General features: G+C 35.4%; 1 protein-coding gene across 6 annotated transcripts in view; it reads right to left on the bottom strand.

The window, feature by feature from the left end:
- Positions 1 to 25192, bottom strand: part of PHF3 (PHD finger protein 3) — an 88155-nt gene that overhangs the window by 34679 nt on the left and 28284 nt on the right. For 5 of the 6 annotated variants that reach the window (XM_046004711.1, XM_046004713.1, XM_046004714.1 and 2 more), the window contains 2 exons: positions 7861 to 8022; positions 1125 to 2907 (listed from right to left, as the gene is read on the bottom strand). In XM_046004711.1, the coding sequence (XP_045860667.1) occupies positions 1125 to 2907; positions 7861 to 8022 (1945 nt within the window). Of the gene's footprint in view, positions 1 to 1124; positions 2908 to 7860; positions 8023 to 8929; positions 9123 to 25192 lie in introns of all 6 variants that reach the window. The other variant, XM_046004715.1, reaches the window with a different exon arrangement.

Raw genomic sequence — 25192 nt, 5'->3', positions numbered from 1 at the left:
AAAAGAAGACATAAAATTTTGTTATGTCTTTGACAGAAAAATTGACATAAAACTTACTTTTTTATAGAACAGCCCCACGAACTTCCACCCACTCTCCCCAACCAGCTCCCACACAAAGTAATTACACAACATACTTTACTAAATTGTCCCTACCTAAAAAGTTCCACATTTTTATGTAATCTGACAGTACTGGGAAGTCATCCTAATATTTACTTTCATGAGTAAGGATAATATTACAATGTGTAAGCTATAATGTTCTTTTATCATGTCAATGTTGATAGAAGTTCCACCAGCAATCTCAACACTTGAACAGGACAATCGTGTAGCTGCAAACTCCACTTCATCTCCTGTTTTCCTTCTCTTGAAAAGTTAGCAAATAAAAAAAAAAAAAACGTGGGGGAGGGCCAGGCAGTGTCAAAAAGATATAAAACACTGAATCCTAAAATCATTTAAAAGATTAGAATTCATAAGAAATCGTTTCAATTACTAAAACATTCAAAAAAGAAACACAGGTTTTCTATTCTGTGTTACATACACAATTCACTTGGATAATTTAAGTCATTTTTTGCTACCAAACTTCATTCCAAGGTTGTTTGGTAATTATGAAGCAATGGTATCAAGTCATGGTAAGTGTGCTTCAATCACAAAAAAGAAAAAATTTTTCTTTAGATCTTTGAAAGAAAAATGGAATTTCCATTATGCCCTTTACACTTTATTACTAGTTCTTCATGCCAAATAAAATAATATATAACTTACAGACCCCAAATAACAAATTTCCTGATTAGCAGCAAGCTTTTTTTCTCTTTCAGATGCTCTAACTAAATCACACTCTCTAACTGGTTACAATGACGAAACATTTCAATATATACCACCCATTGGTCAGACTATGCTTTTTTACATGTTCTAGGATAATATATTTATAAATTCAGTGGCTCCATCTTTCTATCATTTATCCAGGACTGATGAGGGTTTTTTTTTTGTTTCTGCAAAAGTCTTTGTATATTAAGTTTTTTATAAAAAAGTTCTCACATAACCCCACCCTAAAAAGCAATTTCTCTTTAATGCACATCACACTCACACACACAAACACACGCACACACACAAACATACACAAACACACACACCTGTTGCCATGTGGTTTTTTGCAAAAACCACACTGCTTGCTGGGAGTCCACATATATTTGTTTTCAAATGAAGAGCTATGATCTGAGCCTTCTCTTTTTATAGTAGCTATGTTGTCCGGAATGAACAATGGTGGCTCATCCAAAGAAAAACTTTTGCTGCTTCTTCTTTGGCGGGGTTGTAGGTTCTTCTCAGGTTTTTTTAGCTTCAGTTTATCTTCCTCCTTAAAATGCTCTACACCACCTGTATGGTCAAGCTCTTCCTTCACGTGACTATTGGTTTTCACTACTGCAGCCAGCTGCTGGGGCTTATGGCATTGTTTCTGGCTGGAATGTAATGAATGTCCAGTTTGTGCAGGATGATGGGGTTCTTTAGAGCAACCAGGGTGAGCATAAGGTTTATCACTCAAAGAATGAGTTAAGGGTTTGGAAACCTGTACTAAATTTTGATCCTGTGATGTTTTTTTCAATATAAAATGAGCTTGATTTTTCACATTTTTAACACCAGAATTGCAACTCTGAATTTTTGAATCCTTCTCAACTTGTTTTTTTCTCACTTTGACTGGCCTATGAAAATTTTGCTGAGATTCTGGTTCATCAACATTTCGTTTCACACTTTTGACATTAACTTTAGTTTTGTTATGCATTAATTCATGTTTTGCTGCAACAACTTTTTTCAGAGTATCTGCGGTTATGTTTTGCTTAGAATGAATTATAGGTTTTGTTTGTTTGGATTTTATGGTTTTTGACTCTAAGCAAGAAACACTACTTAACTGGCTGTTTCTGTCATCCTGAAGGTTTGCTATTTCATGAGATTCCAGTTTAATACTTTCAACAATATTCAGCTGTTCTGAATTTTGGTCAGGTGCATCACAAATAGCATTTTCTAAAATATTACTTTCTGGTTCAAAAGCATTAGTATCAACCATCTCTAAGTTTGAGTTATTTAATTCTGTGCTCTCCAACTGCTTATCAATAGACTCTGTGTCTTTACAATAACCCAATGGTTCTATTTCATTTCTTTGAAGGGAGTTCTTAGCTTTATCAGCAACTTCCATGGTATTCTTCAATTCCAAATTACATTCATTTACTTCATCCACAGAACAAGACAAACCTACAAGGTTCTTTTCAGTCTTATTTGGATTTGTACAAGCAGCAGCATCAGAGAGAGAGGCAGAAGATGCAGCTTCCTCAGTAATTTGGTCATCTTCATGGGATAATTTTACTGTCTCATTTGATTCTTGTTCAACTTTCCCCTTTTCCCTCACTTCTTCAGCAACAGTGCCATCTGTTTTATCTGCAACAGAATCATTTTGTTGTTCTTTATCTGAAAACTTAAACTGTGGGCTATTAACAGTCTTGACTTTACATTCCATCAGAGCTTCATTTTTCTTTTCTTCAATACTAACACAAGTCTCTGAAAGGAGTGAACAATTTAATTCATGAGATGGCACATCGGCTTCTCCCTGATTATTACACTTCTGCTTAGAATCTAATCCAGCTTCATCCTTCATTTCAAGACAAGGTGACACTGAAGAATGACTTGAAGACACTGATACTTCTGGTACCACTTCAATTTGTCCAATATGTCGGCTGCTCCTTCTGCTCTCTTTATGGTACTCAGGTTTCGGTGACACAGAAACTTCTTTAATCTGACACTTTTCTGGGTATTTCACCCCTGCTTTAGGGGCAGATATGGTCTTCCCAGATGCCTTTTTTGTGCTATTTAAAGGTGCTGCATTTGAACGCTTGGCAATAGTGCTTTGTCGCAAACTTCTTACTTGTTCTATCAGAAGGGAAAAAAAATAAAAATAACTTAGCTATTAAGCCATTGTTTTTATTTTAATACAATTTAGAATATATTACTTCTTAACTGAGTTATAAGTTTGCTCATTTCAATGAAAATGTACTGAACAGTTACTCATGATAATGATCATATATATACATATATATGTATATATACACATACATACCCATGTTAAGTTTTAGATTTATCAAAGTTCTATAAATTCTGGCAGGAGAAAAAAACTACAAAATTCAGACTGATATACTTTACTACAAAACAAGAATGTTTACATCAAGTTTCTTTTATATAGTAAGTAAGCTGGGAGTAAAATAAGTAAAATGAGCTTCCTTCATATTAATGCCCATCATAAAGCAAGACTCTCATACAGTTTTAATCACCAAATGTCTTTTTTTTTTTACATTAAATATCTTTAAATAGATAATACCAATTAAGTTCAGGTTTCAGCAAAATATAAACTAGACCACCTATTACAAACAGAATCTGTGTGAGTTTGAAAACAACCTCTTAAGAACTCTAACTCCCTTTTATGAATGTCCTTCACTTGTATCACCATTTTAGCATACAAGCTATTCCTAAGAAATGAAGCACATGCTAGAGTACTAAACACAGATAAAGAGAAAATACAGCCAAAGAAATTTAAGCCAAGAAAATATATCATGAAAGAAAATGGCAAAAATATGAAAATAATAGTAAAGCTTCCCACCTTTAACAATATTCCTAACAAAGAATACAAGCTTTTCCTCTTTTCCCTATCTGGATACACCCTCCAGAAGGAGAAAGTATGGAGTGAAAAACCAGAAAGAAAGAGAACTAAAGGAGATTAATTAGAAAAACCCTCAAACTGAAATACAAAATAAGCTATTTCCAAGCCTATGCACATCCAATGCCTCCAAATAAACTCACATGAAAACTGAATACTAACATTAAAAAAAAAAAAAAAAAAAAAGCCTCCTGCCCTTCAATGCAAAACCCTACTATGAACCAATACTTGAAACAGTTCCTTATTTGTCATATACCATGAAACTCTTAAGGAAGGTATCATGTGTCTTCATTTGTCTGTAACAGTCCTAGGTGTCATATACAGTCTTGATGTGATTAATAGCACACTCTTTTACTCTCAAAAGTGTCCTAGTTTGAAAAAAAAAAAAATTATTCAATCATCCTAGTCTTAGAGATCCTTTCTAATTCCCCCAGAACATGACACAGTATTTCATCATTAAATAAGCACCCAACAATTTTTTAAAATTAATACTTAGTGTGGATTATTAACTATTTATCACATGCTCAGATATATAACATTTTAAAATAACTAAAAATGTAATGGTTCATTATCAGTATCTGGATATTTTTATATACTTTAATGATATTTTTATATATTTTAAGTTTTAAAGACAGCCTGAAATAATTTACAGCTCTTTTTCTGCCTTGAAATAAAATAAATGAACTTTTAACACCCATTACCCAGGCATTGATAAAAATGACAAATAAACAGCATATTCAACTATAAAAGCAATTGAGATGACAAAAAAAAAGTTTTCCAATAATAACTGATTATTGAGCAGAAGATCAAGTTATTTTTCTTCCTCTAAATATAAATGAATATGAATCCTGGCTGAACAGGCCAAATGTCCATAATGTTCATCCTATTATTTTCATTACTCAAAGTCACAAGTATTACCAAATAACAGATTTAAAAACCTGATAAAAAACATAAATTGAGGGTAGGGAGACTGGGTGTCTCAACTGGTTCAGCATCTGCTCTTGGTTTCAGCTCAAGTCATAATGTGAGGGTCGTGAGATCAAGCCCCATATCAGGCTCCACCCTCAGTGTCTGCTTAAGATTCTTTCCCCCTCCCTCTTCCTGCCCCCTCCATGACCCTGCACTCACTCTAAAATAAATAAAATCTTTATATATATATATATACATATTCACAGACATACACAAACACATATAAATTGAGGAAAGACGATAAAATAAATACATGCATCTAACTTGATACACTTCTGAAAACTCCACACTAAAGCTATACAAAAGGCATACATCTAAAATGAAAGGAAGAGGAACACCTCGATGGCTCAGTCAGCTGAGTGTCTGCCTTCAGCTCAGGTCATGATCTCAGATTCCTGGGATCAAGCCCTGGATGGGGCTCTCTGCTCAGTGGGGACCCTGCTTCTCCTCTCCCTTTGCCTGCCACTCTACCTCTACTTGTGCTCGCTCTCTTCCTCTACCAAATAAATAAATAAAATCTTTTTAAAAAAATTTTAAAAATAAATAATAAATTGAATGAAAGGAAGAACAGGAGAAAACAGTGACAATTCTGGAAGTCAAACAAGAGATGCTCAAGAAGTAAATGATACAGGAGACCCAAAAAAGATAAACCCTAAGACGGCAGGGTTGGTTCTTGCCAATTAGTACAATTAATACAATTAATACTTCAAAAGGGCTAGGAACTGGTAATCCTAGATGATTCTAAAGTGTGGATGAAGGGAGATAGTTAAAATGAAGATGAGATGAAAGCTATTTTTAGATCTCTACCTCCCTCTCCCCCACTCAACTGCCAGGTAGCTGCCTTTTCCTGGTCCTAATCTAAGACTGGAGGCTAGCTCTCTGGAAGATTATAAAACATGGTTTCTAGATTAGGGAACATCAGGCACAGAAAAATGTGGCAGCAAAGTACAGTGAAATTTGTGACACTAAGTGAATTTATATACTGAAAGCTGAGACACCCTAGTCAGCTTCCCTGAAAGGTTCCCATAACATGCTACCAATTTAATGAGCCTAAAGGAATAAATAACCTCAATTCTGACATCAGGGATTCCTGGACAAACAAACAAACAAAAAACCCCACATGACCAGAGAACCATACAGTGAAGCTCACAGAAGACAAAATCCAATCCACCCACTCTTTCAAGTGTTAACCTTTTAGTTTCATATAGTTTTAGTTCCTACTCTTAAACATGAGCAAACATCAGACATTTTAGAAAAGTCTCCAGCAGGAAAAATGAAGAAGAAAGAGAGAGAGACAGACAGGCAGACAACATGGAGAAAAAAGAAACTATTAACTATGTGAATAAAAAAAAACCTTTTTAAAACACTTTCTAAAACGTTAAATACCTTATGAAAGACAGCAGAAGATATTGTGCCCATGAAACAAGACCACAATACTACAAAAAGTACTACTCCCAGAACAAACAAAAAAGAATATTCAGAAATTAGAAATGTAAAATTTGATGGGAAAAGTTGGAGGATAAACATGAAAAATTTCACCAAGTAGAGAAAAAGACACAGAGGGGCACCTGGGTGGCTCAGTGGGTTAAGCCGCTGCCTTCGGCTCAGGTCATGATCTCAGGGTCCTGGGATCGAGTCCCGTGTCGGGCTCTCTGCTCAGCAGGGAGCCTGCTTCCCTCTCTCTCTCTCTCTCTCTCTGCCTGCCTCTCTATCTACTTGTGATCTCTCTCTGTCAAATAAATAAATAAAATCTTTAAAAAAAAAAGAAAAAGAAAAAGACACAGAGGTACAAAGTAGGCAACATAAAGAAAATGGAAAGGCCAGTCCTTCCTACCTAACACTTGAATAATGAGTTCCAGAAAGCAAGAGCTGAGAAAATAAAGAGAGGAATTACCAATGAGATAAAACAAAAAATTTCCCCAGAACTGAATAATACTCTTCAGACTAACAAGACCTACGGAGAAGCCAGAATTCAATACTTAAAATACACTTACACCAAGATACATTATCAGCAATACAAAACACTTGAGCTGAAGAGGAAGATTCCACAAACTTCCAGAAGTAACATATCAAAAAAGAAAAAAAAAAGGAATCAGAATAAACTTCTCAACAACACTGAAGTTAGAAGAAAACAGAGGAACACTATCAAATTTCTGAGGGAAAATTACGTCTAACTTTGAATTCTATGTTCAACCAGACTATAATTCCAATGTGAGGCCAGATTAAATATATTTACAGACACACAGTTTTAAAATAACATATCTCCACATTCCTTTTTCACAGCAAACTACAAGAAGTGTCACCAAAAATGAAGGAGATAAGCCAAAAGAGAAAATAAGAGCTACACCACCAAAGAGAATCATCAGAAGAATAATAAAGGGAGATCCCTGGATAATAGCTATGCATCAGGTTTATACAAGGCCAACAACTATTACACATAGGAGCAGATCAGAAAGCTCCAAGAGACTTCTTCAATAAAATGAAAATGACAGAATATGTGATATGCACATGTATTTTTAGGAAAGATTTAGACAACTAGTAGAGTAGTTGAGGTGTTATTACTGATATGTACAAAGAAACCTGTGTGTACAAATGTACAAAACTGTAAGCAAATAAACAACAAAAACAATTACTAAAACAGAAAGACAAAAAAGTTGTATAGGAAAAAAGTAACCTTAGTTTACCAAAATCAATCATCTCTAACAGCACATATAGTCACAATAACATAAACAATTACTATTGACCTAACAAAATTATTTTTTAGAAGGATGAGAAAATATACTTTTGTGAGATGAGGACAAGAAGACAAACACTAAATTCAGACCTGGAGTGGGAAATCAATAAATACCTACACATCTGAATAATCAAAAAGTAGCAAATATATATATATGTTACTCAGAGACATGGAAGTAAATACCAAAAACTTAGTAAAACCATCTGAGAAAGTTATTAATGATTTCCTCTCGGAAAAAGAAAATAGGCATTACAAACTTACAGAATCAATCCCTCAAATTTTATAAATATAATTTCAATAAAAATTTTTAAAGATTATACCAACAAATTGATATAGTCTCAAAATTCATTATTATCAAAATACTCAGATTAGCAAACATGATGAAAATACAGTCTCTGCTTAGCAAGTTTACAAACTATCACATCTATTCCTAGCTAGATTTTCTAGCTCAACCTCTCTGGAAGATTACCTTGTGCCATTAAACGAGGTGATTTTCTTGGTGATCTCACTGAATTTTCTTCCACTTTTTCCCTCAAGTTCCTGTTGGGTAAAATCAGTTCTTCGTCATCAATGGTATCATTGCCACTTTCTTTAACAACTCCTTCATCCATAATATCGTCAAGACCAACAACTAGAGAAAAAACAAAAACAAGAAAATTAATTTTTAAAAATACTGAATATCTTAAGTATTTAAAGGCAGAAAACACTGTGAGACATTTTAATGCAATACTAATACTACACAGTCTTGAAAATCTAGGTCTATTTCTATTATGTGATACTGCCACTACCAAGCTCCCAATTCAGATTTACAAACTTTTACCTTATGAGGTAACTAGTCAAAGAGTAGATTAGCTATAATTGTTCTTGATTTGACCTCCACTGTCATTCTCACTTATTATTCAATGTGCCTCTGTGAACACTGTAAGCAACTATACCTGAAATACTCAATTATCCCAATTTTAGTTAAAGTAGTATAAAATTTTAATACCCAGAAAAACTTGTGATTCTAAGTACATGCTAGACCCAAAAGATTCCAGTTCGAAGTATAATTCTATTACTTAAAGACTTTATGCTACATGTATAGAAAGTAATACAGGTACACCTTTAAGCAATAGCAAAAAAAAATATACACAGAGAGAAATGAAAAACGTTTAACTTCCCCCTCTCCCAAATGCCAGGTAAAATGGTAGGTGTATAGCTATATAATTAAGTGACCTTCCAGTCAAAAGAGAGAGCATTTCATTTAATGGGGAGGGGGAGATATGGAAAAGGATTGGGGGATGTTGAAGAAAATATAAATATCATATTTATACTGTCATTGGGTTTATTTCTGTATATAAAAAATTTTACTTAACTAGCTGACATATAGCAATTCTAAATGTGCAGCTGTATGAAATCTTGTAAAGAGATTGTGATTATTTAGATCAGAAGGCCTGGATTCAAATCCCAGCTAAAACACTTAAATAAAACTGCCAAGTCACTTAACCTCTCTTTCAGTTTATCTCTAAAATGAGAATAACAATACCTGTCCTACCTACCTCACAGAGCTGTTGTGAGGATCAAGTGAGATGATGTATGAGAACTCACTTTGTAAACTTTAGAGCACTATACAAATGTTAGTTATTATCTTCATCCTAGGGGTTAGAAGGAACCTCAAGAAGTTATCTAGTCCTCATCTTTGTATCCAAGAAGAACTTCAATTAAAAGAGCTCAACAAGATAGTGGTCTATCCTAAAATTTAAAGAGAACAAAATTCTTTATAAATATACTTTCAAATAGTACAATTTTTTTGAAGAGCACTTTGACAACAAACAGAATAATGAAACTACTTATATACTTTGACCAATAAATTATAAATAGAAAAAATTATGGAAAAAAGTTGGCCAGAAAACACACTGTGATCTGTTAGTAAAAAACAAAATGCATGTGTATGTACATTTAGACAAACAGAAAAAAAGATTAGCAGGAAATAGATGAAAATTTTAACAGCTATTCTATATTATACTTTTTTCCTATTTTTCAGATTTCCTGCTATATTCATGTATTACCCTCAAGAATAGTCTATACTTCAATCACTAACCTATACACTAAAAGCTCAGAGAAGAATGTATTTAAGGAAAATTCATCAGGACTCACTTAAGATATAATTAGGGGAAAATGGGTGGAAAGTTCAATTAGAAGGCTATTTTGCCATGATGAAATACTTATGCTGTCACACATTCACACACATCCTCAAAAAAATTTTAATATTCATTTTAAAAAGTAAAATTTAAGACTACTTTTCATCCCAATTTTATATAAAAGCACATACACAATGTATGCACTACAAATATGCACAGATAGAAATGGACGGGGGGGGGGGCGCCTGGGTGGCTCAGCGGGTTAAAGCCTCTGCCTTCGGCTCAGGTCATGATCCCAGGGTCCTGGGATCGAGCCCCACATCGGGCTCTCTGCTCCACAGGGAGCCTGCTTCCTCCTCTCTCTCTGCCTGCCTCTCTGCCTGCCTCTCTGCCTACTTGTAATCTCTATCTGTCAAAAAAAGAAATCTTTAAAAAAAAAAAAAAAAGATTCTTAGAAATGGACGGGGAAAAAAGGACTGGAGTGTTATCAGTGATTATCTCTAGTGGTAAGGCAGATACGGAATTCAAGTTTTCTACATCACTGTTATACTGCCTCTGTGTTTTCCAACTTTTTTTTTTTTACAATCAGCATGTATTCTGTATTGTAATCAGGAGAGAAAGGAAAAACTCTAAAGAGGAAAATAGTCCAGAAGAAGCGTAATTAAAGCCTGATTAACAGTGTTGGCAGGGCGTGAAAAGGTATTGTCTGGATTTTAGGGCTATACTGCAAAGCAAAAATCAATGGGATTTAGCAAGCCAAATCCAAAGGTCAATTATTAGGTTACTCCCTGTCCTAGTAGCCTCTGACATAGCTGACCCATTTCTCCTTTCTGAATCCCCTTCTCCTCACTTAGCTTTTGAACATCACACATCTTCCTCTCTCCAGCTACTTCTCAGTATCCTTTGATACAGCTTTCTTTTCTTGCAGAGGTCTACACAATGGAGGACTTAAGGGTTCAATCTTTCCATCTCTTTCTTATCTACACTCAAACCCCACTAAGTGATCTCATCCAGTATCACCTATACTTGGATAACTCCCAAAATTATTTTCTCCAGGCCCAAGCTCACATCTAACCTCTGGAAGAATATAATTTGATATCTCCATGAAGTCTAACAGGTATTTCAAGCTTAACATACTGAAAATAAACACTGCTTCTACCCATCCCTCCTCAATAAAACTGTCCCTCGTAAGGTATTCCTGGTCATGGGACCTCCATTCACCCACCTGTTCAAACCTAAAACTCTAGAACTATCCTTAGCTTCTCTCTCTTCATGTACCACATCCAAGTGATCAGCATATCCTGATAGTTCTATCGAAAAACATAATCACTCAGGGTACCTGGGTGCCTCAGTTAAGCAGGCCAGCTCTTGATTTCGGCTCAGGTCATGATCTCAGGGTCCTGGGATGGAGCCCCACACTGGACTCTGCTTGAGGATTCTCTCTCACCCTCCCACAGCTCATGCACACACACTCTCTATCCTCTAAAATAAATAAATCTTGGGGTGCCTGGGTGGCTCAGTTGATGAAGCGCCTGCCTTCAGTTCCGGTCACGATCCCAGGGTCCTGCTTCTCCCTCTCCTGCTCCCCCCCCCCGGCTTGTGCTCTCTCTCTCTGTCAAATAAATAAATAAAATCTTTTTTAAAAAAATAAAAATAAATAAATCTTTAAAAATATAAAATCTATCACTTCTAACCATTTACCACATTCACAGCTAACATCCTACTACAAATTACCATCATCTCAACTATACCAAATAGCGTCCCGGGTTCTTCTACTGACATACCCCACATACACACACAGAGTCATCACTGTGATCCTTCTAAAATATGAAGTCCTATCTTGTTACCATTTTTCTATTCAAGACCCTCCAAACTCTACCACCACACTTATATTTATGTCCAAAATCCTAGCCAGGGCCCACAGGATCCTAAGATCTTCCCCAGACAACTTCTCTGAGTTTTCACCTATGATTTATGACTCACTCTACTCTAGTCACACTGGCCTTTCCTGATACGGGAGAGGCAAAGATTATCTCAGGGTCTTTATCCTTGCTAGTCTCTCTGCTTGGGGTGCTCTTCTCCCACATTTCCACGTGGCTCAGTCTCTGTAAGTTACACCCAAATATCACCTTCTCAGATAAACTTTTCATAACAATCTTACCCAAAACAGCATATATTCCCATCACTGCCTACTGATGCTCAGTGTACTTTATTCTTTAAAACTTGTTTCACACTACCTGATTTCAGTATCTGTTTATTAACTATCTTCTCCACCAAAACGTAAGCTCTACAAGTCAGAACTCTATCTCTTAATTTGTTGCTGAAACTCCAGAACCTAGAATAATGACCTGGTAATACAGGAAGCACTCCAGAATTATTTGCTGAGCAAAAGAACAAGGGAAAAGAAGGTGTCGGGGGAAATTAAATGTTGATGAGTGAGAGAAAAATGTTTTCAGTAACAGAGAGATAAGTTGGAAAGAATAAACTTGGAAGTGAGGTGCTGACTTCACTTTTTGGATATACTGATGATACGAAGAAAAAGAGTAGGCAAAAGAAGCATCAAGATAATACAGTATTACACACCAAAAAAGGGTAAGGAGAATTTCAGTGGAGTAGGATCAGGAAGGTTAATACTACAAGAGAAAACAATGAAATCCACAAATTTGACATACAGAAGCAGAGAATCAGATGACAAGAGGTTAAAAAGTACATGAGTAAAGAATGACAACTACAGTCTCTTTTATTTTTAAGAGGTTAAATGGTAAAAGACAGAAAGGGGGGAAATCAACTAAAGGAAGTTAAAAGGGACAAAAGATGATTTTTCTATTGAAGTGACAAATGGGAAAGGGGAAATGGAAGGATGTGTGGTAGAGAGAATCACCTCTACCAAAAAAAGATGAGGGAATGGGAATGGGAAGGGAGAGAGAATGTGGCAAACAAACAAACAAACAACAACAAAAAAGTGGGGGGCAGGAGGAAGAGAGAGGAAAGGGGATGAAGGGAAAATCAACAAAGATCCCAGCATGTTTGTGTATGCTGGAAAATAACTTTGAAGGTAGGGCGCCTGGGTGGCTCAGTGGGTTAAGCCGCTGCCTTCGGCTCAGGTCATGATCTCAGGGTCCTGGGATCGAGTCCCATATCGGGCTCTCTGCTCGGCAGCGAGCCTGCTTCCCTCTCTCTCTCTCTGCCTGCCTCTCTGTCTACTTGTGATCTCTCTCTGTCAAATAAATAAATAAAATATTTAAAAAAAAAAAATAACTTTGAAGGTAAATGATGTTTTGAGGTCCCATCATCATACAAAAACCTCCTACGTTAACCTACAATTAGAATACCTCAGACTTCATCTGAGCTATTTCTGAGTTGAGATTTCCAAGAACACAAGAACACAGCCTTTTTTGTACTCCTGCTCTATCTGGCAACACATACATTTCCTTCACCTCAAAAGCCCAGCTTTGTATTAAATCAAGTTCTACATGGTCTCTAACATTTCCAGGGCTCTCATGTGAACAAGGGCTCCAACAAGTAAAGCACCTACTTAAGCTCTCTGTGCCTCAAATTCTTCAATAAAATGGAGAAAATACTAGTGGGTCAAAGGGCTACTGTGATGATTAAAGTAATATGTATAAAAGGCTTGGAACAGTAACTGGCACTTAGAAAGCCCTATATTTACCGTTTACTTCTGTTTCAGTCTCTCCCCCTCCCATGTACCCACCATCAAAAATTATGTATTCCTTCTCCCTCACTGCTTTTCTTCAACTACCCCTAGAACAAATAAAATTTTTAAAAGTATCTGATATTTCTTTCTTCTGAAATAAATTTCACTCATCTGACTAAAGTAATTCACAGTACAGAATGAATACTCTAGGGCAGAACCCTCCCAATCAGGTATTTGTATTTTTTAAAGAGTTTGATCCAACTGGTTCTGCTAAGAAAATGAATATAAGTAAAGGAGAATCTGGGCTCTTTTCAGAACACTGCCTATTCTCAAGGACCTCCCATGTTTCCCCATCCTTCTGCCACAAGGCCAACCAAGATTCAGTATTTGATATCCAGCTTTTTAAAATTCACTAAAATGGGAACTTTGAGTTACCAAAATAATGTAATAACCTGGATTCTTTAGGACAGAAGTGTATGGTCATGGCATACAGAAAAAAACTATTTACTTTTTCCTCCCTCCCAGATTCCAGAATTAGATGTCACTCTCATTTTGAAATTTTGGCATAAAATCTATCATCATACTCAGAAATCCTTGAGCTTGAATTCAGATCACATTAAAATTCTTCCCATCCCTATCCACAAATGGGCCTAATTAAATCTGCTAAGTTCTTGGCACCAGTCAAGTCTATGTAAAGTCCTCCTGACACTAATATTACTTTATTCCAAACTATTTCCAATCTATCTTTCTGGGAAAAGGAGTTAAATGAGATAAAGAAAATAAAATCAAATTATTTGGAGTTAAACTTACTGAATTTCTCAACAACCAGGATTAGTTTAAATCACTTTAATACCATATTTAAAAAAAAAAAAAAAAACACACACGCAAGTACAGTAGGAAATTCTTCACATCTGACATCCCTTAATTCACACTGGCAGTACAAAGGCCAAACTCTACTGCTTTTATCTCAACTACAATTATTTCCTCTATTATAAAAGTTGGCATTAAATATCAAATCTGAGATAAACCTAAAGAGCAAGCATGATGTTGCAATGTTCCAATAAAGGTTAGATATCTATTTACAGGACTTGTGTTTGAAGTAGAAAAAGAAATTATATGGTTATATTCTCCTAACAGAGGCACCAGAGCTTTTTCCTCTAATATTGCAGAAAACCACGCAGCCTCTACTTAAGACTCCCTTCAGTGAGAGTTCTTTCCTTCATGGATGATTCATCCATTCACTCCTAGAAGTGGTGGTGTGATATACATCAAGTTGTATGTTACATAAAATGAACCATTTTGATGAATTTATCATTTTAGATATTAGATGTTCATAATTTGAAAAATATAAATATTGCTATCATGCACACATCTTTTTTTCATCTTCAATTCTTTCTTTATAATAAACTTTAAAACATAGGTTTCATTCTTTGACTTTTGTCAAAGAATAAAAATATACATATTTTACTATTTTATATATCTCATCTTATGTCTTTCCATAAAGATTATAAAGAATTTTGATAGCACAAAGAGCTCTGTGTTAATAAAACCTCACTGGCATTGAGTTCCAGATTTTTAAAAGAAACAGTTACTTAAAAAACCTTGAACACTTCAGATGTGTGCACCGTCTTTTTGTATTTCTTTAGCTCTGCCAACTCCCCCACTCAGATGTGGTGTTTATCTCTCCAATGTATATGAATTCTTTCTGTAATATCTATGTTACCTATTTGATACAAGTATTTTCCCTTGTTTACCTTATTTTATTATTATTTGGTGTCACTCTAAGCTAATTTTCCTTCGGAATGTTGTCTTCAGTTACTCCAATACTATCGTATTATGCATCCTTTCAGCTGTAATTTAAAACACTCTGAAGTTTTATATTTAAGTGTGCACAAATATTTCAACTTTTGCCAAACTCAACTTCATATTTTGGGTAAAACTTATCAGTATGTCTGGGAAAGGGGATTTTCTATCAAATATGTATAAAAGACACTGGGTTAAAGCAAATTGGAAGAGTTTTTTCACTGCAGATCTTCAGTCTTCAATATGCTAAACAGGCATTACATGAGGGAAAGAACCATATGTGGTATAACTGTCTTCCAAGCTTTATATTCACATTCACATTCACTCTCTCACACACACAAACCAAAAAACATACACCAAAATGCTAATAATGGTTATTTCAGAGATTTTTCCCTTTCTTCTTTTTCACATTTTCTAATCCATCTCACAAAAAGTAGTCTAAAAAAAGAAACTAGAAAGACACACACTAAACAAATGTTTTCTATGTTAGTAGTATTATTGGTGCCTCTTTATATTTTTCTTTTTTATCAAAGTTATACACCCAAATGGTTTTAGAGAGTTGTCTCTAGTTTTATAAAGTTTGTTAATAAAAACATTAATGCCCAGGAACCACCTCTCCCACTAAACTTCAAAAACTCACTGGGAAAATGAAGACATTGAACCTTGCACTGAAAGGTTGTTGTGAAAACTGAATTAATTAATATAACGTCTAATACAGTGTTTGGTGTGCAAATAATAAGATCTTAAATGGTAACAATTATTAATGTATTTTGGCAGATTTTTTCAAGTAACTTTCTGTAGTCCTAAGCACCCTACATCTGACCCCTTCTCAACTGTCTAATTTCTTATTTTCAATAACATTCTATCAAGCTAATGTAAAAGTGAGATCGTAATCATTCCCTAAAAATTTTTAATTCCATCCTAGAATACTATAAATTACTTACCTTCCCGTTAATTCCTTTAAAACATTTACTTAGTACCTACTATATGTCACATGTTGGCCTAGATTATTCTAGATACCAATGATACAGAATACTTAAAATGAAATGACCTGGTTTCCTCAAATAAATATCAAGGAAGGGGATGAGAGGGAACTTTCATAGACTGATATACTTACATACTAACCAACTTAATATATTGACCTTATTTCAATTCCAAGTCATACTTTAAAAAAAATATTTAGGGAACTGGGTAAAACTGAAAGCTGATGGACTGCAGACTTGAAAATATTAAGAACTATCTTTAAACGTTTTAGGCTGGACAATATTATTGTGGCTATTTTTTTTTAACATTTTCTTTATGTGAGAGAGAAAGAGAGCACAATTTGGGGGGGGGTGGCACAAAAGGAGAGGGAGAAGCAGACTACCCAATGAGCAGGGAACACGATGTGGGGCTCAATTCCAGTACCCCAGGATCACGACCTGAGCCGAAGGCAGACGCTTAACCGAGCATCCCATGCACCCCAAGAATTCTTATATTTTAGAGATACATATGAAAATATTTACAGATGAAATTATACGACTTCTGGGAGGTGCTTCAAATAATCTTGGTGCAGAGAGGTAGGTAAGGAAACACAAGTAGGGTATAAATGAATGAAATAAAACCAGCTATTAACTGTTTAAGCTAAGTAACAGGTACATGTAGGTCCATTACACTATTCTTACTGCTTTGCTGTTTTCCATAAATTACAAAATTTTTAGGGTGCCTGGGTGGCTCAGTTGGTTGAGCATCTGCCTTCAGCTCAGGCCATGATCCCAGAGTCCTAGGATCAGGTCCAGGACTGGGCTCCTTGCTCAGCCGGGGACCTGCTTCTCCCTCTTCCTCTGCCTGCCGCTCCCCTTGCTTGTGCTCTGTCAAATAAATAAATAAAATCTTAAAAAAAAATTTTTAAAAACCGGTTTCCATGAAATGGAAGCTTCATTTTAATGAGGGTGAGACAAGCATACATCCTGTTAGATGATAAGTCTTAACACTTAAAAGGAAAAAGTAATACAGAGTATGGAGAGGGGAACAAAAGGATGGTTTGTAATTTTAAACAGAATAGCCAGGGAAAGCCAAGGATAGCCAAGGATACTTGTATTGGTTGTTTCTTCACAATAGCTTTGGGCCCAAAGGAAAAGTAAAGACTGATATCCAGGCCCCTGTCTGCTCTCTAAGTCTTTTTTTTTAATTCCCAAAATAACACTGTATAGTCTAGAACAGGCTGGGGGACAACAATGCTGAGATGACTTTGCAGCAAAAACCTGAACAACTATCAGGTTGTTCAGATAGAACAACTATCTAGAAACATATTCAAATACCTGGATTCTGAAGAAGGAACATGCCTAGGATGTCAGAACAGAATGAACGGTGGTCTGTGTAGCTAGATCAGGGAAAGTGAGGAGGAAAATAGCAGAAAAAATTGCAGAGGTATAGGGGAAACTAAGAAGGGTCTAGGCCACAAGGACTTCAGCTTTTTTTCTTTGTGTGAAACAGAAAGTTACCAGAGCACTATGAACACAAGGGTGATATGACCTAACGTTGTAAACTATTACTTTTGGTGCTTTTTTTCAGAACAGACTGTAACAAATCCCCAAGGGCAGAAACTGGAAAGCCACTTATAGGCTAATGGGATAACCCAGGTGAGAGATGGTAATGGCTAAGACCACAGCGTAGTGAGAAAATGAAAGTCTATGAAGTCAGATTCTGTATATATCCTAAAAATAAAGCCAACAAAATCTGCTGACCAACTGAATATCAAAATGTGAAAGAAAAGGATAGGTAAATAATGACTCCCAAGTGTTTTGCCATGCAACTCAGAGAGTTGTCATTTACAGAGATGGGAAAGACTACTGAAGAAGTGGTACTAGGGGAACTGGTGAGGGGGGAGTGAAAGAAAGCATTAACAGTTCAGTTTTAGACATTAAGCTTAAGATGCCCAATAGACATCCAAGTTTAAGTTGAGACTAAAGATATAGATAAATACATAGAAAGATACAGATATTATATAAGCTTAATTATAAAGAGTATGTTTTTAAGATTTTAAGTGATCTCTACACCCTATGTGGGACTCGAATTTAGAACCAAGTTCAAGAGTCACATGCTCTGCCAACTGAGCAAGCCAGGTACCCCATGAAGAGTTTTTTAAGTTAAAAAACTGGATAAAACAGCACAACAAGAAGTAGGAAGAGAGAAGATACCTAAAATCTGAACCCTGAGATACTAGTGTTTAGGTCAGGAAAATGACTAGGAGTATCAAAAGAAACTGAGAGAAAGAATACAGGAAGGCAAAAGATTAAGGAAGAAAGTTATAAACCAATCAAGTGAATAGATCATCTCAAAAGGCTGAGATCAACTGGGTTAAATACCACTGAGAGAAGAAAAGAACAATGGCCTTGGTAGAGTGATAGTAATTATAACTCTGTGGTGTAGGTAGGGCAACATCAGATTTTGGAGGAAAGATACTGGAGATAGCACAGAAAATTCTTTCCACGAGTTTTGTGCAAGCAAAGAGCAAAAGAAGAGGGTAATGTAAATATATGACAAATATGCAAATGTATATAAAATGAACTTCCATGATGTGTGATAATAATGAAATTCAACTCTAACGACTGACAGGCATGCCTCGGTGGCTCAGGTCATGATCCCAGCCCACATCCTGCTCCTTGCTCAGTAGAGAGCCTGCTTCTCCCTCTCCCTCTGCCTACTGCTCCCCCCTGCTTAGGCTCGCTAGCTGTCAAATAAATAAATAAAATCTTAAAAAAAAAAAAAAGACTTTGACAGAGTATATTTATATGCCCTTTTTAGACTTTAATTCTACCAAGCACGAATGAAACAAAAACTACAGCGGATACCCCATCGTGTTACCTACAAATCATGCCTATGGAAAAAGAAAATAAAAACCTACGTTTCAAAACATGAAACTCTAATTTCATAAATATCTAAGTATGTATCTAAATATAGGATATAAGGACTAAAATCATACCAAAGTTTTTTTTTTAAACTAACCAGGAAATATTTATTATGAAATTAAGGAAAATATCAAAATGCATGTAACAGAGACATCTGGGTGGCTCAATCTGTTAAACGTCTGCCTTTGGCTCAGGTCATAATCTCAGGGTCCTGGGATTTAGTCCTGCATTAAGCTCCTTGCTCAGGGGGGAGCCTGCTTCTCCCTCTGCCTGCTCATGCTCTCTCCATAACAAATAAACCTTTGTGGGGGGGGGGGAGGGAAATGCACATAACAAATTTTCACATGGATTAGCTCCATCCCATTCTTCTAAAAACAAGTGTAGAGAAGAAAGCAACTGGCAGCCCACACCTAACTCTGGTAAACTTAGTGACCAAGTAAACACTGTTAATATGAGCTTGAGTGTTTAGGGAGTACTGGGGAGTACTTAGTTGCTTAAGGATTGCTTCTGATTATCTAAATTTTATTTTTATTTCTTAGTTTTTTTTCTTTTTTGGTGGGACAGCACAGGGGGAAATGTTTCACTGTTCATCTACATATTCTATCAATTAGAGACTCACCTCAGTGAAAAACTAAGTGTGAATGTAATCATGTAATCGCAATCCGAGGGGATACTAGAGTTACTTATTAACGGTGGATTACTTTAATCTGACAAAAGGACTGACTAATCACCACTTAAATTAATGCATACTTTTCATTTGCTCTTTCTCTACATGGATGTATTTCACTTACTCGGGAACCCAGGAACTTCAAAGGCTGGCCACTACAAGTCTCTAAGAATGCTACTTTTTTTTTTTTTTTAAAGATTTTATTTTATTTATTTGACAGAGAGAGATCACAAGTAGACAGAGAGGCAGGCAGAGAGAGAGAGAGGGAAGCAGGCTCGCCGCTGAGCAGAGAGCCCGATGCGGGACTCGATCCCAGGACCCTGAGATCATGACCTGAGCCGAAGGCAGCGGCTTAACCCACTGAGCCACCCAGGCGCCCAGAATGCTGCTACTTTAATGTTACCTCCACATTGAGACCTCTGACCAGCCCAACTCAAATAAACCATGGCCTCCAACACCAAACAACCAGATATTTTCTATTATATATTACACTTTTTGTAAGCTCCATGAGGACAGGGGCTTTATTTGTCTCAGACAAAACTGTACTCTCCAGCAGTGAAAACAGTCTGGCACCTGATAGGTATGCAATAAATATTTATTAAATAAACAGGGAGTACCAATCATTTTTATGCCAAAGCAAATCATTATACCTCACACTGTGGATTATGCCATAAGCTCCTGATGCCCAGAATGTTATTTAATGAGAATGATTCCACAAAACAAAACTTTTTTGAAAAAAATGTGATTTAACCATCCTGTAATATGGATCTTACATTATTTACTGAGTTTCCCATTTCAATGAATCAAATTCCAGTTATGCACTTTGTTCTATTACTTTTGGTTTGCTTTTACTCATATATAAGAGAAAACCAAAGATAAATGAAGCTAACAAAAAGTTCTTAAACGATTATGTATCTTTCAGTAGGTAACACTTAAAATAATTAATATCTCTGATCTGTAACGGCCCAAAAAAGACTTTTAATGACATTATAAACAATATAAAACAAAATGTAAATTCCATGAGAGCAGGAATTTGTCATGCTTTCTAATATATCCCTAATTCCTAGAACACACCTGAACATATAGTGTTCAACCTTAAACACAGTTTGAATGAACTACATAAAAACGTCATTGTTCCCAAGTTTCCATCTCAAGAGATTAGAACCTCTACCTTAAACAAGACTCTAATCAGGAAATTACCCTTAGCAAGCAGAGAAACAGAATAAACACCTCTACTTCAGCACAGTAGTGTTGACACCTTGCACCGTGACCCCTTACAGGACTCAGAATAAGAATGCTAACAGTTTAAAAAACAAAGATCAGATATAACAACAACAAAAACCTACTCACTCAAAAAGATACAATTAGTAGCTTTTTTCCAGGATGTATGCATAGAACTAAATCCCCTGAAGAGTAAAACTGATGAAATCTCTAAAAGGAACTTTGGCCATGTATATTACTTACAGATTAAAGACATAACCTTCCATTTACAACTGCTTCAAAAAGAATACAATACTTAGGAATAAGTTTAACAAAGGAGGTAAAAGATCTGTACACTGAAAACTGTAAGACACTGATGGAAAAAAGGAAGAAGACACAAATAAATGGATAGATGTTCCATTATGGATTAGAAGAATTAATGTTAGGGGTGCCTGTGTAGCTCAGTCAGTTAGGCGTCAGACTCTTGATCTCAAGGTCATGAGCTCAAGCCCTGTGTTGGGCTCCATAAAAAGAATTAAAATTTCCGAACTACCCAAAGCAATCTACAGATTTAATGCAATCCCTATCAAAATTCCAATGGCATTTTTCACAGAAATAGAACAAACAATCCCAAAATTCCTACAGAACGATAAAAGACCCCAAATAACCAAAACCACCTTGAGAAAAAAGGACAAAGCTAGAGGCATCACACTACCTGATTTCAAGCTACATCAAAGCTATGACAATCAAAACAACATGGTACTGGCAAAAAAAACTACACACAGATCAATGGAACAGAATTGAGAGTCCAGAAATAAATCCATGCATATGTAATTTATCTGCATAATTATTTACTTGCATAATGATTTGCATAATAATTAATTCAGTTAATTTATGACAACAGAGCCAAGAATATACAATGAAGAAAGGATATTCTCTTCAATAGATAGTGTTGGGAAAATTGGATAGCCACATGCAAAGGAATAAAAGATCTCACACCACATACAAAAATCAACTCAAAATGAATTCAATACTGGCGCATAAGACATGAAATCATAAAACTCCTGGAAGAAAATAAAGAGGGTAGATTCCTCATATAAGCCTTGGCAATACTTTTTTCAATTTGACACCAAACACAAGGGCAACAAAAGCAAAAATATATAAGGGGGACTACATCAAACTAAAAAGTTTCTGCACAGCAAAGAAAACCATCCACAAAATGAAACAGCGACCTACAGAATGGGAGAAAATGTCTGTATATCATATATCTAAAAAGGGACTAATATCTAAGGTATATAGAGAACTCACACAATAGCAAAAACAATCCAACGAAATAATAGGCAGAGGAATTGAATAAACATTTTTCCTAAGAAGACATACAAATAAATGGACCGGTATATGAAAAGGTGTTCAACACCCCTAATCATCAGGGTAATGCAAATCAAAACCATGATAAATTACCACCTCACACCTGTCAGAATGGCTGTCTTCAAAAAGACAAAAAATAACAAGTGTTAGGTTGTGGAGAAAAGGAAAGGGAACACTTGTTCACTGATGGTATGAACATAAACTGGTATAGGCACTATGGAAAACAGTACAGAAAATCTTCAAAATACTAAAAATAGAACTGATATGATATGATCCAACAATCTCACTTCTGGGTACATATCCAAACCAAACAAAAACAGGATATCAAAGAAATATCTGCACTTCCATGTTTGCAGCATTATTCGCAATAGCCAAGATACACAAACTGAAGTGTCCATCAATGAGTGGATAAAGATGTGGTGTCTATCTATTTAGATAGTGTGGTATGTAGATATAAAGACAGAGAGACAGGCACACAATGAGTATTATGCAGCCATGAGAAAAGAAGGAGATCCTGACATTGGGGATTACATGGATGGACCCTGAATACTATGCTAAGTGAAATAAGTCAAGAGAAAAAGAAAGACAAATACTACATGGTATCACTAATATGTAGAGTCAAAAAAAAAAAGGTCAAATTTATAGAAACAGACTAAAAATGTGGATGCTAGGGGATGGGGAAACAGGGAGAGGTTGAGGTTGGTAAAGAGTACAAACTTCGTTATAAAATGAGTATGATCTGAGGATCTAATGTAAAACACAATGTCTATAATTGATACTTTATTCCGTAACTGAAACTTAGTAAGAAAGATAAAATGTTCTTATCAAAAAAAATGTTTGAACATGAATATATCAGGAGATGATGTATTAACTAGATGGGGAATCCTTTCACAAAATATACATATATCCAATTACCATGATATACAATCCATATGGCTTACAATTTTATATGCCAATTATAACTCAATAACACTGAAAATTTTTTAAAAATATATGACTTAAAAAAACCTGTCAACTCTGCAATGAATTTAGAATACATAAGAGAATTATTACAACTTGAAAAACACAAGAAAAAAACATGAAAATACCCGCCAAGCTTAAATATACCTATGTAAAGGTCTTGACTTAATGAGCAAAACATGAATACTGTATGCATTTAGTCTTCAAGCAACTCTATGTACAGTAAAACATATATTACATTTGATAATGTAGGTTGAGAAGTCAGTACACACTTCTCTGTCATTTCAGTAAGTCTCCCAGTCTCTTACAAATAAACTGGACTGGGTGAGTCCTTATCAAGTTCATTTCAGTTAAGATTCTAATTCTAGAGCCCTTCCTAAGGAAAAGTAAATAGGAGGCCTCAGTGAAAAACTACTTTATAAAGTTTATTTTTGTCTGTGTTACATATATGCACCGTTATTTACAAGCATGCACCCCCTAATTTTATTTCATGTATTTTTAATATCATTTCCCTAAGATTTAAAAAAATTCAAAGTTCCAAAGGCATTATTTAAAAAGGAAAAAAGCAAATAATGAAGAGTTTTTCCAAGTATATTTGTCTTAGGTTCAATTAATGAAAGAACCAAAAGCCCTACCTACTAAAACAGTACCTAAGGATACCACTAATGTTGAATGATGTAATCATTTGTTTCCTAAGATAATTCAATCAACAGTTATTAAATTCATGTTCACTACATTGATTTTTTTTTAAAAAGTTATGTAACATATTTTAGAAAATGACCCCTCAAAATAGTTTTTTAAAAAATCATTTTAAAACTACCTCTTTCTTGGGGACATCTTACATGGGATAATTACTTACATAAAACATCATCACATTGGTATTTCTCTAGTAAAGCCAGTATCGGGGTGCCTGAGTAGCTCAGTCCGTTAAGCATCTGTCTTCGGCTGAGGTCATGATTCTGAGGTCCTGGGATTAAGCCCTGTGTCAGGCTCCCTGCTCAGCAGAGAGTCTACTTCTCCCTCTCCTTCAGCCCCTCCCCCTACTTGTGCTCTCCCTCAAATAAATGAATAAAATCTTTAAAAAATGTATTTTTAAAAAGTCAATATTGCTTGTCCATTAGTCAAGGTCATTTATTTGACAATTCTGTGACGAAAGTGTATCAAATTTATTTAAATAATTTCTATGTTAAGCCTTAAACCTAGATAAATTTTTCCACCAAACCCTATCAACAGACCACCTATCAAGATGACTTCTTTTTACACATTAGATATGCTTTTGTAAAGCTGCTTATTAGGAAATCTTTCATCAAGAAATTAACTATAATTATACATGTAAAAGAGGAAAATATGATCCTAAGGCCAAAATTTAAGTAATATTTAAATTCAGAATAAAAAAAGGAAATCAGTAAGTACTTTAAGAAGCACTGTACCTCTGTAACAAAGCCAAAGTATGTAAATTCTCCCTATAAAAATGTATACAACTGGACATCAATACATACATTTAAAAGTATTCCATTTCCCTGATTACATCTGGGGCAATCTGAGCATATGAAATAAAAAGGACAATTTGAGCATCAAAAAGAGTGTAGGGGCACCTGGGTGGATCAGTTAGCTGAGTGTCTACCTTCAGCTCAGCTCAGGTCATGATCCCAGCCAGGGTCCTGGGATTGAGTCCCATGTCAGGCTCCCTGCTCGGCCAGGAGTCTGCTTCTCCTTCTCCCTCTGCCTGCATGCATGCTCTCTCTCTCTGTGTCAAATAAATAATATCTTTTAAAAAAAGGGTAACACATTTAAGGCATTTTTAAAAAATCTGCATACCCATTATGACAACCTAAAAGGAAAGATCCAAAAAATAATCAACCACCTTTGACACTGGATGTGATCTAGAAACTGAAATCAAATGTTCATTCTTTCCCTTTAATCTGCCTCTTCAGGAGAAACTGTAGTTCAGAATAACCAGATAATAAGGGAAAACTTTCCTTTGCCAGAAGAATGCCAACAAATAATTGTAAAAGAAAAGATATAATTAGAAAATCATCACTTTACTACAAACGATTCTACCAAGTATCATCAAATGGCTGCATAAAACCATTAGAGGAAAAGTTAATGAAGAACTAATATTTAATGTTGCCAAAGTT

This window comes from Meles meles, chromosome 5 (assembly GCF_922984935.1).
Source record: "Meles meles chromosome 5, mMelMel3.1 paternal haplotype, whole genome shotgun sequence".
Taxonomy (NCBI): Eukaryota; Metazoa; Chordata; class Mammalia; order Carnivora; family Mustelidae; genus Meles; species Meles meles.
The sequence above is the reverse complement of the archived record's forward strand: the minus strand, read 5'-3'. Positions and strand labels throughout refer to the sequence as shown.